The 15,999-nt window shown below is 45.0% G+C and overlaps 1 protein-coding gene across 4 annotated transcripts in view; it reads right to left on the bottom strand.

The window, feature by feature from the left end:
* Positions 1-1,019: 1,019 nt before the first annotated feature.
* The window catches only part of SLC4A5 (solute carrier family 4 member 5), a 126,789-nt gene continuing 111,809 nt past the window's right edge, over positions 1,020-15,999 (bottom strand). For 3 of the 4 annotated variants that reach the window (XM_036873620.1, XM_036873621.1, XM_036873619.1), the window contains 5 exons: positions 11,030-11,098; positions 10,376-10,549; positions 7,954-8,103; positions 4,963-5,030; positions 1,020-3,013 (listed from right to left, as the gene is read on the bottom strand). In XM_036873620.1, coding sequence (XP_036729515.1) covers positions 2,848-3,013; positions 4,963-5,030; positions 7,954-8,103; positions 10,376-10,549; positions 11,030-11,098 — 627 coding nt within the window. In that variant the 3' untranslated portion in view covers positions 1,020-2,847. Of the gene's footprint in view, positions 3,014-4,962; positions 5,031-6,168; positions 6,254-7,953; positions 8,104-10,375; positions 10,550-11,029; positions 11,099-15,999 lie in introns of all 4 variants that reach the window. The other variant, XM_036873622.1, reaches the window with a different exon arrangement.

The following is a 15,999-nucleotide window of genomic DNA, read 5'->3' on the forward strand; positions in this document are numbered from 1 at the left end:
TACTATCTTGTTGTGACCTAATTTTTCTCATTGGATGTAATCAACCTAAATATTCCTATATTTGGTAATACCCAATCCGATGCCTTAAACAAATTGGTTTAAAGAGCTGTGGAGAAACCAGCCTAGTCCTTTTAATCTTACATCCCAAAAGGTCGTGCCAAGCCAGGAGTTTAATCTGTAAGATTCATTTAAGTGGTTAGTCTTGTTCTGATTATTTTCTAAACCATATGTTCAGTTTACACAGGACTTCTTGATGTGCTTTGCCAAGCCCCCCTGCCCCACACATATATATAAATTTTTTTCGTGTGTCTGTGTGTGTGTGTTTAAAGCATTAGTTTGATTGCACAGATTGAAAGGTATTTGCTGTGGCACATTTGCAGCGAGGATAGGTCCGGTGTATTCTGCTCAAGGGCTGGATATTTGGCTTTCATGCAGGCAGAAGCAACTCCTGTTCCAGGCAGCTTGAGGCAGAGAGAGGAAGGAGAACAATGCAGAGCTGACCTTCTCCCCTCCTTGTTCATCTGCTGCCTTTATGCTTTTTTATATACATTTATTTATTTTATTTATTTGTTTTTGGCTGTGTTGGGTCTTCGTTGCTGTGCGCGCTTTCTCTAGTTGCGGCGAGTGGGGGCTACTCTTCATTGCAGTGAGTGGGCTTCTCATTGCGGTGGCTTCTCTTGTTGTGGAGCACGGGCTTCAGTAGTTGTGGCATGCGGGCTCAGCAGTTGTGGCTCACGGGCTCTAGAGCACAGGCTCAGCAGTTGTGGCGCACAGGCTTAGTGGCTCCACAGCATGTGGGATCTTCCCGGACCAGGGATCGAACCCGTGTCCCCTGCATTGGCAGGCAGACTCTCACCTACTGCGCCACCAGGGAAGCCCGTCGCCTTTATGCTTTTGATAGTTTTCTGGAGATGAAGAGGGGTGATAGTTGCTAGAGATATTTTTGCAAGTGAGGTGTAGTTCCTGTACATAAGCCATGCCTGCTGACTCACCCAAATTATTAAACATGGAGCAAGATGAGCAGACAGAATTAAGTTTTATTGAACTGTAGTTACAAGTTATTGTTACTGCATGGAGAAGTACCAATATGTCAACCTATTAAAAGCTATGGAAATTAAAATGTTCGTGTGTATGTGTGTGTGTGTGTGTGTGTGTGTACAAAATGCAAATGACAGGCAATGTGAAAATTACGGTGATCAGTTTACAACAACAAAAAATTAACATTCTAGTTTTCCAGCTTGTTTGATTAATCAAGCACATTTACTCCTGAATCCACAACATTTCTACAATTCAATTTGGACAAAGTGCTATTGGAAATCAGCCAGTTTTTAAAACTGAAATGTTAAGGGTAGATTGTTAGCTCTCCCAGAACTGGTGCAGATGAAGACAAAGAATTTATACTTAAACTCAGGCAATGGTTCTGGATTAGTGAGCAGCTAAGTAATTCTGCTGCCCTCAGTAGAAGTGGTGGAGGTTTAGAGCTTTACCTCATGGCAGTATACTTGGAAGGGAGTTCTGAGATTTCATTTAATAAACACTGAGAGCTTTCTATGGACCAGGCACTGTACTGGCTCTGGGGATTACAGAGGCAATTAACTGTCCCTGTACTCAAGGTGGTTAATGACCTAGTGTCATTTGTCTTTAAAAAATAGAAAGGGATAAAGAAAAAGCACCTGCATTTGTCATCTTGAGTAAATGTGGTAACCGTAACCAAAGTGATTTACTCAAGATTCAAATCCACAGTTTTTTTGGAGAAGGTAAATGTCAGATGCATTGTGGCTCTCAGGCACACAGTAGGTGGTAAATAAACACGGTTGGTGTTTGTTAAATGTGACTTAAAGATAAGAAGACTGATCTTAAGTTTCATGAGGAAAAGAGTTTGCTTCACTATTAACGGGTTTTAAATCTACCCAATTTGTTTCTAATTATTCCTTTAAAGTACTAGTCTGACTAGTATTACAGAGTTTTAACTTTCCAAAATTTCACATTAGCCCTGCCTAATATGCAATATTCATGTGAATGCAAGTTTGACTTTGGGAATCAGGCCATTGAAAACTTGCAGGAAAGACCTACCCAAATGCATAATGAAATGTGATTCTGGGCTTGAAAAACCAGTGATACTAATTTAAAGGATCATTTTGTTGATTTGCCATGTGATTTGAGATTTCATTTTAACAGGAACTATTTTGTTTTTAAAATATCCACTCAAACATGTTGGTTCTTTCATTACCAGACTTTTAGAAATAGCTTTCAATCTGGAAAAGCCCCAGTCACACTTCTGTGCTGGAACAAGGCTCATAATGCAGATAGTTCAAACTTGTCATATGACCCTTAGAAAACTGAATTGGATGGAGAGATAAGAGGTCCTTTTTAGCATTTCTTAATATGCAAAATTGCAAAACAAATTTTCCAACCTTGGTCTCTTAAAGCATGAGTATTTTAAGTTGTTTTAAGACCATCTAGATAATTTAAAATCTCAGCTTTAAAAAAAAAATCTTAACTGATATTTGTTTTAAATAAAAATTAACTAGTGCCCCTTTATCTTAGCTACAGTTTTGAGAGAAAGCATTTTTTCATTTCAAAAGAAATGTTATAATTTCTATGCTGGACTGCATTTTAAAATAAGGTGTAACATTTAGCTTTAGTTATTTTCATAACTACAGAGGGAAGTAGAGGGCTTTGCACGTAAGTAGTACTTTTCATCAGCAGCTCCCCAGTTTTCTATCAAGCAGAATGACTCCCTCTGTTTGGTAAATAGGAAACAGGTTTGGAAAAGTGAAGGGTTTTGGCCCAGACCCTCACAGTGAAGACTAAACCAGGCCCTCACTCTGTGCCCCGTCCGTCCTCCTAGAGGGTGGTCTCGCTGTCAGCTTCTCTTCTGTATCTTTCCATGTCTGTGAAGTCACAGTCTGGCTCCATCTCTATCTTCACCTGTGGCACCATGAAGACTGGGCTCTGTGAGTAGCTGAAGGCAGGTGAAGCTGGACAGGAGATTTTGAAGTGCAGGGTGATGCTGAATGAGAAAAAGAAGAGGGAAGAATGATTTATCTAGGATTTGGTGTATTTTAATGCTATCCCCCAGAACAGGGTTCTAGTGCAAATAGTTCTGTCTTTTTGCTTTTGAACTCTTAACACATCACAGGAACTAGCAGTATCCTATCTGCTTGGCCTTCAGCTGTCACAGTTACTGGTCTCACCCTTTTTCAACCTATTTTTCACATTGCTGCCAAAGTGAACTTTTTGGATCGTGAACCTGACTGTGGTTCCCCACTGGTCAAAGGAGAGAATTCAAGCTCCTTAGCCTGGCGAGACAAGAGCCTTCTCTGCTCAAACTTCTGCCTGCTTGCTGTTTGCCCCGTCCATCCTGGGTTCTTTGCCCTGTGTCTGTGTGGTATTTCAGGCCTTTTCTCAATACCTGCAGTGCCTTCTTTTCTCTCTTTTTTCTTTTACTCTGTAGATCTGGAAGACTCCTATTTATTGTTCCCAGATTCTCTGGGTAAGGCAGATTCCTCCCTTAGATGCCTGTCCTTTCTCTTATGTGTGCTCTGTTCTTGGCATGTGGTACACATGCCTCTCTTTCTATATTCCCAGAGGTTAAGCATCGTGCCTGGTAGATCATGGATGCTTAATCTTTGTTAAACTAGATCATGTTGCTGAGTTTTTTCCTCACTGAAATGGAATCCTGCTATTTAGTTGTCTTTACTTCTATGTACTTTCATAGATTCAGTAAAACACCAGCATAGTTGGGAGGTGCCATCACTAGTTATGAAATTTTCTGCATTTCTGACCTTGTCCCCTGCTTTGTGTACTTTAACAGGTTTTCGGAAATATCCTATCCTGGTCCAAATTCTCTCTCCATTAACTGAAATTAGAGCAATTAGAGATTTAATTTTGTGTAGGCTACCTTAAAATGAAAATAAGATAGACAGTGCTTTTCTCTTAACACATTTATTTATAAAGATCTGTGGCATTAAGGGCATAGGAGCCCTGACTGGGGAGGTGGGATGAGAAGGCAGGCAGAGATGTCATTTGGACATGCGACACAGTAGTCTTGGGCCTGCTGCTTAGGGAGGCTTATACTGGTGATAAATCTCTTCTCATCATGGCAATGTGATAACAGCTTTGACATATAACTCAGAAGATCCTATACATGTTTCCTAAAATCTCTCAGGTGAGTCCCATCTCCATCTGGAGCCAGCTAGCTCTAGTCTTGGGGTAGCCCATGCTTTTACTGTCAGATGTAGCACAGTGACTCTTGTCCAGCTTAGGGCACACTAGGAGTGGGACTGCCCCTACCATCTTCCCTAGTAATGACTGAGGCAGACTTTCTTGCCTCTGAATTCCTCTTTTCTGTTTTTGATCCCCCCTTGTTTTCAGTCATCAAGTAGTCCCACCTTTTCTGAGGGTGGCTTCTCATTAAGAACAGCAAGGAATCACATGGTTGGCATGGGAGTTCCTGGAACCTGGGCCTTGAATCCTTTCTTGACTGTTTTTATCTCCACTTGATCATTGATATTTAGTTAGCTTTCCTCGATACCCTTTCTGACCTTTGCATATTAACCATGCTGTTATTTTACTCCACAGAGTATTAGAGTGCTTGGTGTTTTGATCCTTAGAGTTCGTTTATCCTGGCTTTTAATAATATATACTTAAATCACGTCTAGTTTCTGTTTTCTTTTTTCAATATTTACTTTCAATTTTCATTCTACTTAACATTTTGTAATAATTTCCTTTTCTAAAGTTCAGTACCTTTGTGTGTTGTAATCATATTATGTCAATAAGAGGACAGATTTGTTACTTGACACTCAGTAATCAGGTCTGTGCCTTTGTGTCCTGTGGTGGACCAGCAAATGCCTTTTACTGAGACACTGGGTAGCCCAGGAAATCCTAGTCCCTCCGCTTTCAAAGCCATTGCTTAGGCTCTTATCTAACACTCAGAGAGTCTTATCTCATGGCTGTTACCTTCGGTCGAGTTCTGAATCACTGAAGGAAGAATCAGAGTGAGTAACTCCAACTGGAAGATCTTTGTCCTGGCAGGAAAATTAAAGTGTCAGATGTGGATCAGGTTTGAGAACTATTCTGGAGAATACCCTCTTTCTCCAGTGCTTCCCTCACCCATTTCTTCTCCTTTCTATTCTCTAACCCCGTGGCCAGTACTACACAAGAGGAATACAGGGGCCTCACAGAGATAGGTGGCTTCTGGTTCAGTTATTCCTTCACCCAGAGATGAGTGGGAGGCATGGCGAGGGCCAGGGAAGAATGAAGAAAGGTGATGGAGGTATACAAATGAGAAGGGGGAAGGGCATGAGAAATTCAAAAGGAAGACGTACTTCTGGAAGAGAATGTAATGGGAAGCCCTTCCTTGAAGGGCCCTTGTGGGGGCTGGCAGGATCCCCAGTATGGGCCTTTGGGGAAAGCGGCAAGCCCTTAGGAGCACCAGGGTCAGGACCCATGTTGGCATCTTTCAGACTACTCCCAGGATAGACTGAGTTGTGTTGATGACAAGACTATCCACTAATAGGAAACTGAGGCTGGAAGCGGGTAAAGGCAGCAATAAAATCCCCCAAGATCTTCATAAGCCGCATCTGATCCTTCCCAGGCAAGTTTCCTTTCAACATGCGGAAGGTGCTTGTGATTCATACAGAATCACAGCTCAACCACTAGGACCTTGACTAATTTATAATCCCAGTGTGAAAAAAAAAAAAAGAAAAAAAAAAAAAAAAAAAAAAAAAATCCCAGTGTGATGCTACTTGTTTTCCTAAAGGGGACAACTCAGCTTGGCTTTGAGCTCTCAATCACTTCAACAACCACTGGCAAACATGAGAGGCTCAGCAGGTCGTGTTTGGATCAACGCAGTCTGAAACAATGCAAGAGGGGGCAAGACGGTGCCGCAGGCATCTGAGGGCACTAGGGGTAAGGAAGGAAAGAGGGGGTTTGCCTAAACTAATGAAGATAGATTGATCACTGAAGTCTACATGGTTTGATTTGGGGCTTCCATATGGTTGGAGTTCCAGTTCTTGTAGCCCAGTTCTTTTTGAACTCTGCCTAGCACAGGAGTCCTTTAGTATCTAAGACCAATAGATCTGAGTTAGAGATGAAAGTTCCTTGAGGAAGAGGTGGAAGATTAGTAGTAAGTAGGAAGGGAGAGACACCATGTGTTTTACTTACTGGCAACGCAGTGGATACCATTTTGGGGATCTGATTGGACACTTTCCATGGGAATCTTTATAACTGAGGGAGGAGGGAACTGGGGCTGGAGAGAAACAGTGGGAAAAGCTGATAAATACCACCAATACAACAGTGTTGGCTTTCTTGCCAAGATGGAAAATACATGCGTCCACAGTGTGCAAACCACCATCCTCTTCATATCCAGACTAGACAGTGGGTGCTGCAATTACCCTGGGGCCCACTGAGGACACTAGAAAGGACAGAACTCTTGCAGGAATGTTACTCATCAGAACAGTTTCAACTGTCTTGGTAACCAGTCACTTGGGAGTGAACCTCACACAGTAGCTGAAGACGTGTATAAAATGAATTTATGTAAATTGAATCCCGTTTTTCCATTGAATATATCATATAAACCAGAGATGCTTTTTCCCACCCCTGAAATAGTTCCTGGCATGTGGTAGCCACTCAAATATTTATTGAATGAATCAGTGAAAGAATAATACTTGTCTTTAAAAGGCACTTAGACTCTCAGTTTCTTTGTTCTCAGAACCTAACTTTGCAAATCGTCTAAATCATCAACAAGGGGGAGTTCCCTGGTGGCCTAATGGTTAGGATTCTGGGCTTTCACTGCTGTGGCCCAGGTTCAATTCCCTGGTCAGGGAACTGAGATCCTGCAAGCTGTGCAGCATGTCCAAAAAAAATCATCAATGAAAAACATGTGAATGGGGATTATGGACCTCTTACGTTCTGGGAAGAGGACAGTAATTAAGGACCAGGGGAATTTTGGCCTATCACTACCATCAGAAGATGGTTTAGTCGTCACCAATCAGTCAGCAAAGGCTTGCCTATGAGCAGCTTTGATCTGCAAAAGGCAAGATTGCTAGGAGAACAGTTCACAGTGGAGGCAGGGATGTGGGTTTGGGTCAAATTGGGAGAATGGGAGCCAGGCATGGTGTTAGGAAGGACATGGGCAGCTTAGTATGTTGGAAATGATCAGATTCAAAGTCGGAATGGTTTTCTTAGTTCCCTCCTAGACATTTAGCCTATACATCCATCTTGGGTGAGTCACTTCCCTTTTGGGGGACAGTTTCACCATCTGTAATGAACACTTGAACTAGACAATCTTTTTCACTACATTTTGTGATTTACTATAAGTTCTGGACTGGCTTCTTGTCTGTTGACTCCCTGAGTGTTTTGAGGTGAGATGGGGAGGAAGCATGGGAGAAGAGAGGGGCAGATGGGGCAGCTGAGACTGAGTGGTCCCAGGCATCTGGGGAATGTAGTCACCCTCCTTTCAGGAGGCCACGTGCGTCTTCCCCCACCTCTCTGCCCAGGACCCTACGGACAGGCCCAAGCAAGGCTTGTCACCAGTCCTCCCACTTGCCCAGGAGTCCAGTCTACTAATGAGTCCCTATTAGACCCCTCCCCCTGGGCCTGCTCTGTTCTTTGGAGGTCAGTCCTCATAACCTCCTCCATGATGGAGCCAAGTCTTCTGCCCTGTCCCCTCAGGGACCTACACTGCTGTTGTAATGGCCCCAAGAGCCCACAGGAATGGGGGAAAATAGGCATGGCCAACTGACTTTTCCCTGGATGAGAGGGCTCATTCACTCTGGCCTACCCTGAGGGTATTCACATGAATAGACATGATCTCAGCACACCAGACTGACACTGGGCCCAGGCAATCGCTCCTGGCTACCTGAGAAGCCACCCCACCCTGGCCATGGCAGAGGTGGAGGGAGGGTCTCTTGATCCCTCCCATCAGCCCAGGCCTCACATCCTCCCCACCTCCTCGTCACTGTGCTCATGGGCCCCTTTCCTTTTCTTCTTATCTGCCTCCTTTTTCTCCTTCTCTGGAAGGATGTTGTCAATCCAGGCCAAATCATGCTGGGAGAAGATGAGGTCCAGAAGCCTTCGAACGATGATGAGGCCCAGGATCTGTGGTGAGAGTTCAGAGAAAACCATGGGCTCAAGGCCCCAAACTTGGGCACAATTTTTTTTCTCCCTCACTCAGCTATGTTCAGGGACTTCTTCTGGTATCTTTGGAACATTCTCAAAGCTCCCCCAAACCATTGTTCACCTCCCACCCATCTTGGTTCCTCTCGTCCAGCCTCTCCTCAGTTGAGTGGCGATGCCTACCAGTGACCCAGAGGCACAGAGCCTGTGACAGCTGAGCGGGGGAGCCAGATGGGGACCATGGGTGGAGAACTACAGTTATTCTTTAGATTAGTGGTTCTCAGACTTGAGCTTAGATCAAATCACCTGGCAGGCTGTTAATACCCACACTGCTAGGTGCTGGGTGAGTTTCTGACTCAGAAGGTCTGGGGTGGGGCCTGAGATTTGCATCTCTAACAAGATTGCCGGGAGATGTTGATGCCGCTGATTCAGGGATTATACTTTGAGACCAACTGTCCCCATGCCCCCATTTCTGAGAGCTGCCAATCTCTCTGCTAACAAACTGAATAAAGTATACTGGCATATCTAGAATTTTTAAAGGAAGGTCTAGAAAGTTTGGTTCTGTTCAGGATAAACAAGGGCAAAACATGTGCTCTTTGGAGAAGATTAAACACTGACCTTCTAATAAATGCAATGGGTCCAAGTAGCTAGTTATGAATATTGTCCTTTCACCACCAAGAACTAGCCATTAGATGAGGTCAGGGAGAAAACCATCCAGCCGGATTTAACACTGGGTCCTCACTGACCTTGTGTCTTGGGAGCAAGCAGAGCTCGGGAGTTGGTCAGACCTGGTTTTTAAAATTCCTGGCTCTGAAAACAGAGCATGGTTGCTAAGGGCAAGGGTAGGAAGAAGGGCTGTCTACATAGGGACAACACAGAATTTTAGAGGTGATGGAACTGCTCTGTATCAGGACTATGGTGGTGGAATCGCTACTCTGTGTTTTGTCAAAACTCATAGAATGGCAGAGTCAATTTTACTGCATGTAAGTTAAAAAGTATCAATATGGGGGAAGGTGTGAATCTTGGCTCTGCTCCTTCCTGGTTGTGTGACTTGAGTCACTCACACATGCTCTCTGAGCCTCAGTTTTCCAGTCTATAAAATGGTAGTTCTTTAGCGAAGGTATGGACTAAATGAAATAGCACTCAGTACATGCCAATTGTGACGATCCTTTCCCCTCCTCACCTCTGAAACCCATGAGGGCACTGTTGGGGAGGATCCATTTCACTTTCCCTGGAGTGGTAGTTTTCAACCTTGGCTGCACATTTATGCTTACCTGTAGACTTACTATAAATACCAATGCCTGGGTTTCTCTAAGAGATTCTGACTTAATTGATTTGGGCTGAGGCCTGGGCGCATGTGCGTTTAAAAAGCTTCCAAGTGACTCTTATGAGCAGCCAGGATCAAGAATCACTGACTCAGAACCCTGCCAGGATATTTCAAATCCTACTCTGTGTCCTCACTTTGGTCCCTAATCCAGCCCTGCAGGCTTTAGGGCCCACCTAGGGCTTCCCCCAAGCATTAGCCCACAGTCCCCCCTCCCATTCCCCATGCCCCAGCAGGGACAGAGGCCACTGCCCTCCATGGGCGATCTAGGTGCCAGATGCAACATGTTTGGCTTTTCTTCTTTTCACTTTTAATTTTGGAATAATTTCAAACTTACACAATTTCAAGAATAGTCAAAGAATGCTCACATACTTTCCCCAGCTTCTCCAAACAATGACATGTTAATGACATTGGACTTTGAAGTTCTAAATCTCTATTTCTAGCTCTCCCCATCCCATCCCCCCATTTATCTTTTCAAATTCAGTTATATTGAAGCGTGAAGAATTATATTTAGTGTAGATCTACTTCTGCACTTGGTTTGAATTTTGGCAGTGGGGAACTCAGTCTCCTTGTTGAATTTGCCCAGCTTCTCCATCGCACCCCAGAGTTGGGGAAGTTGGTTGGCTTTTGCATTCTCACTGAGCCGCCCTGACCTGAGCTGGGTGGAGGCGGGCATCTGGGCTGTCACTACAGCATCCACCCACCTCATACAGCTTCCCTCCCCCTCTCTCCTCTCCATTCCACCACACACACCCCGCACCCCAGCTCTACTTGGCCTGGAGTCACAACCCGAATCTTCATCAGTGCCTGCCTTTGTGACCCCGAGAGAATCAGGCCACTGTGGAGGAGAAGGCTAGGGTGGGTCTCCCCCTGGACACCTTCCCCGGCTGAATCTGCTGAACACGACGGGGAAGCCTGCGCTCATCTTACCATGACTGGGAAGATGATGGCGGCCATCGTAGACTTGAGGATCCAGAGCACAGCCAAGCACAGTATCTGCACCAGGGTGAAGAGGTGGATCCGGCGCAGGGGCACGTGCCGCAGGAAGGCATGGTCCGGCTGGTGCTTGGCCGGCATCAGGAAGAGTTTGCAGCGATCCCAGAACTGGTGAGGACAGAGGGAGGCTCAGCCAGGCCAGGGGGACCCTGGTGGCCCTGCTGGGGGCTTGGGTCTGGTGAAATGGGTGCTGCAGTGGGGTCTCATAGAGGGGAACCCCTGGTCAGGCCTTAAGGATGCAAAGGAAGGGGACTGGAGGTCTAGGAGGATGTACAATGAGATCTTATGCTGGGGGAGTGCTGAGCCCTTGGTGAGGGCTACAGCCCTGGCGCTGGCCCCAGTAAACACTGCCCACACTCAAGGAAAATGCAACTTAACAGCAACACAAGCTATCCAAGACGTCTGGTGTATCATGGTAAATAAAGAACAAAACAAAACAAAATGTTTTCTTCTGTGCAAATTGCCTTAAAGAAGAGAGAGGTGTAGTGAAATGCTCATAGGAGTCAGCTCGATCTGGGTTTTGAATTCTGAGCCTCAGTTTTCTCATCTGTAAAATGAGGATTAGAGGACCTAAGGGGAGAGCCTTACCTGGATGCCATTCAGGGAGGCCACACCCATGTAGAGGAAGACTCCATACAGCACTGGCAAAGGGATGTACTGAAATGAGAGAGGGAAGCAGAGCTCTGGACTGGCCTCCGCCCAAGGCAGGCTACTGGCCACCCTGTTCAGGATGACCGTGTCTGCTGAGCCACAGAAGCAGCCTGGTCAGCCTCGGCTTTCTCCAAGTGGTGAAGGAGCTGGATGTTTGGAGGAATGAAGTGTCTGCTAGCAGATCTGGAGCCAGAGTGTCACTGGGGAAGGAGATGGTCTCTGGGGCTCTCCTGCCCTCTTCTCTAGCCCAGTGGACAGTTGCTCTCCCAGCCTGGTCCCCCCACCCCCACCCCCTTTAGGCCTTGCAGAAGCCATGTGGTCTGGCTGAAGATATACCTTCTGGAACACGGCAAATCTCCACAGACTGCTCATTCCTGCCAGCCCCTTCCCACCTCCAGTGCCACCTAAGGCTCCCCCCCCACCAAACTGCATTGCTCAGCTTGCAGGGGGCTGGGAACCTTTGATGAGCTGACCTACTAATGAGTGGGGAGTACCAGCTGATGAACAAAGCTCGTGCATCATATACGATCAGGTAAAAAAGAATCAACACAAGTGTATGAAGTAACCCCTACTGGCTGACAACAAACTGCTGATGGTTTGGTGGGTATCTCTCCTTCCCATCATGCTCACAGGTAGTTTGTTGGCTTTTTCAAAAGTTGGGTCATGTCACTCATACTGTTCTACAATCATCATTGTGACTCTTTAGAAGACTTTTGAGGTATGTCCCTCCAAGCTGAGTCTTTGTTTCCTTCATCCTTCCCTTTACCTGCACCCGTGGCTCACCACTGCGAGCAAGGCTGCTCTGCTCGCTCCCAGGGCTGCTGTGCTGAGCACTTGCGAGAACACAAAGTACTGTATCCAACTTTCAGAAGCCATTTAAGAATGTTGGCAAATCCAAACAAATCAATAACCTCTCGTTTGAAATAAATTAGGCTGTGTTCATTTTTTAAACACAAAGCATGATTTGGACCCATGTGCTATAAACCTTAAACTACAACACTTGAATTTAAAGAAAGGAAATCTGGGCCCATTGCATCATTCCATTTGTACATGGCTTATGAAGTTTTTGCCTAATTATGAAATAAGGTAAAAATTTCAACCCATCAACAGACTATTGTTTTAATAAGATATATATATATATACAAAATGGAATATTATTCTATTACACAGCCATAAAAAATGAAATATTGCCATTTGTAGCAACATGGATGGACCTAGAGAATATCATACTAAGTCAGACAGAGAAAGACAAATATTTTATGATATCACATATGTGGAATCTAAAAAATCATACAAATGAATCTTTATACAAAATAGAAACAGGGACTTCCCTGGTGGTGCAGTGGTTAAGACTCCATGCTCCCAATGCAGGGGGCCCAGGGTTTGATCCCTGGTCAGGGAACTAGATCCTGCATGCATGCTGCAACTAAGAGTTCACAAGCCACAACTAAGGAGCCTGTGAGCCGCAAGTAAAGAGCACACCTGGGACTTCCCTGGTGGCGCAGTGGTTAAGAATCCATCTGTCAATGCAGGGGACATGTTTGAGCCCTGGGCCTGGAAGATCCCACATGCCATGGAGCAACTAAGCCCATATGCCACAACTACTGAGACTGTGGTCCAGAGCTTGCGAGCCACAACTACTGAAGCCCACAAACCTAGAGCCCATGCTCCACAACAAGAGAAGCCACCACAATGAGAAGCCCGTGCACTGCAACAAAGAGTAGCCCTTGCTCGCCACAACTAGAGAAAGCCCGCGCACAGCAATGAAGAGCCAATGCAGTCATAAATAAATAAATAAATTTATTTTTTAAAATTCATATTAAAAAAATTAAAATAAAGATCATGCCTGCTGCGACTAAGACCCGGTGCAACCAAATAAATAAGTAAATAAATAAATCTACTTTTAAAAAAGCAAAACAAAACAGAAACAGACTCACAAAGAAAATAAACTTATGGTTACCAAAAGAGAGAGGGAGGGGGAGGAATAAGTTAAGGAATATGGGATTAACAGATACACACTACTATATATACAATAAACAACAAGGATTTACAGTATAACACAGGGAACAATATTCGATATCTTGTAATAACCTATAATGGGAAAATAAACAAAAAAAAAAATCTGTACTAATCAGCCTCAAAGTGTGGGAGCAATTAACAGAGAAATAAAATCTTAAATAAAAGACTAAGCTATAGGGGCTACCCTGGTGGGGCAGTGGTTAAGAATCCGCCTGCCAATGCAGGGGACGTGGGTTCGAGCCCTGGTCCGGGAAGATCCCACATGCCGCAGAGCAACTGAGCCCCTGTGCCACAACTACTGAGCCTGCGCTCTAGAGCTCATGAGCCACAACTACTGAAGCCTGCTCACTGCAACAAAGAGTAGCCCCTGCTTGCCACAACTAGAGAAAGCCCACACGCAGCAATGAAGACCCAACGCAGCCAAAAATAAATAAATTAATTAATTTTTAAAAAAAGACCAAGCTATAATCTGTAACAACACAAATTTAAGATGGCTTAAAACTTCCCTTTCGGGGCTTCCCTGGTGGTGCAGTGGTTGAGAATCTGCCTGCCAATGCAGGGGACATGGGTTTGAGCCCTGGTCTGGGAAGATCCCACATGCCACGGAGCAACTGGGCCCGTGAGCCACAACTACTGAGCCTGCGCATCTGGAGCCTGTGCTCCGTAACAAGAGAGGCCGCAATAGTGAGAGGCCCGCGCACCGTGATGAAGAGTGGCCCCCGCTCACCGCAACTAGAGAAAGCCCTCGCACAGAAACGAAGACCCAACACAGCCAAAAATAAATTTAAAAAAACAAAAAAAACAAACTTCCCTTTCACCCTAATGAGTGTGAAAACCACATCAAACTGAGTTGTCTTAGTTTATAGTTACCAGTGACTGATTATCAAGTCACCTCATTATCAAGCCTAGGAAATTGTCTCCAGTCTTGTCATTTGCAGGCTGAAGCAGCTTTCTCAGAAAATCCCAATGGCCCATGACATCACAAGTGATAGTGCTGTGATCTAGAATTCTAGATTAATCAGTGCAAATCTTTCTTGGATCTCCAGGGAAAGGCCCTTTTCAAATATTAGTGACACAGTCAAGTGGCAAAAAGGTGCCTCTGGTGTCAGCTTTATACCACCTGCTAAAGCAATGAACAAGGATCACAGGCCTATAAACATAAGGACATCACAGCCTTCCCATATAATTTGAGGCTGAGATCATGAGAACAACATGGGGACCAGAGGGGGCACTTCCACACGGTCAGGAGTTCCTCTGAGGCAGAACACAGTGATCCACAGTCTTAATGAGCTGTGGTGAGTTGCAAGCAAAAACGGAAACAAAACAAACAAAAAACCTTTGGGGCTTGGGATGAACTGAGAATCTGCAGAACTGAGTGTGTAAGCCATTTATGCTGCCCATCAGATACATGGTCACTTCATCCCTCAGTGCCCTCATTTGGCAAGATAACCAAATATTTGCAAATTGGTGATGGAAGGACTGAAGATTATTGTTAGGGGAAACACTGACCGAAGCCGCCCGCCCTGGCCAGGCAAGATAGTAGCCACTCGCATGAGTCATCTTACGACAGGAGGTCCTGGTAAGGAACGAGGAACTAATAAGCTACCACCAACAGGAAGAATTCGGGAAAGTTCAAAGGAGAGAGGAGACGCCAATCCATATGTCCTACCAATCTCCCAGAATCCTCACTGGAATCATCTTGGCTGAGCGACGCGCGTGCCACCAAGAAGTTCCCTGAGTCAGAATGATTGACCAGAGACAACCCGGAAACTAACCCAATCACCATAAAACCTGAGACTTTATGTGGCAGAGCAGTTCTCCTGGGTTCCCTTACCCTGCTGCTCTCTGCCCGGGCGCCCCTTCCCAATAAAGTCTCTTGCTTTGTCAGCACGTGTACCTCCTCAGACAATTCATTTCCGCGTGTTAGACAAGAGCCCACTCTTGGGCCCTGGAAGGGGTCCCCCTTCCTGCAACATTATCACTGATCCTCTAATAAACATCACTGTATCTAATATCAGTCTAAACATCCATTGATACGGAGAGAGGTGATACAGAGAGAGGGGTGATTTTGTTCCTTGCTGCTCAAATTGTGACCTTTGGACCAGCATGATTTGGTACCATTGGTGAGTTTGTTAAAAATGCAGAATTTGGGGGACTTCCCTGGTGGTCCAATGGTTAAGACTCCATGCTCCCAATGCAGGGGGCTCAGGTTTGATCCCTGGTCAGGGAACTAGATCCTGCGTGCTTCAACTAAAGATCCCGAGTGCCGCAACTAAGACCTGGCACAGCCAAATAAATAAATTAATGTTTTTTTAAAAAAATGCAAAATTTGGCGCCCCCCCCCCAGACCTACTGAGTCAGTATCTTCATTTAACAAGATTCCCAGGTGATTTTTAATACACATTAAAATTTTTTTAAACATTTTTATTGGAGTATAATTGCTTTACAATGGTGTGTTAGTTTCTGCTTTATAACAAAGTGAATCAGTTATACATATACATATATCCCCATGTCTCCTCCCTCTTTCGTCTCCCTCCCACCCTCCCTATCCCACCCTTCTAGCTGGTCACAAAGCACCGAGCTGATCTCCCGGTGCTATGCGACTGCTTCCCACTAGCTATCTATTTTACACTCTCTCACTTTGTCCCAGCTTACCCTTCCCCCTCCCCGTGTCCTCAAGTCCATTCTCTAGTAGGTCTACGTCTTTATTCCCGTCTTGCCCCTGGGTTCTTCATGACCATTTTTTCTTTTTTTTTTCTTTTTAGATTCCATATATATGTGTTAGCATATGGTATTTGTTTTTCTCTTTCTCACTTACTTCACTCTGTATGACATACTCTAGGTCCATCCACCTCACTACAAATAACTCAGTTTCGTTTCTTTTTATG

Source organism: Balaenoptera musculus, chromosome 13, assembly GCF_009873245.2.
Source record: "Balaenoptera musculus isolate JJ_BM4_2016_0621 chromosome 13, mBalMus1.pri.v3, whole genome shotgun sequence".
NCBI lineage: Eukaryota > Metazoa > Chordata > Mammalia > Artiodactyla > Balaenopteridae > Balaenoptera > Balaenoptera musculus.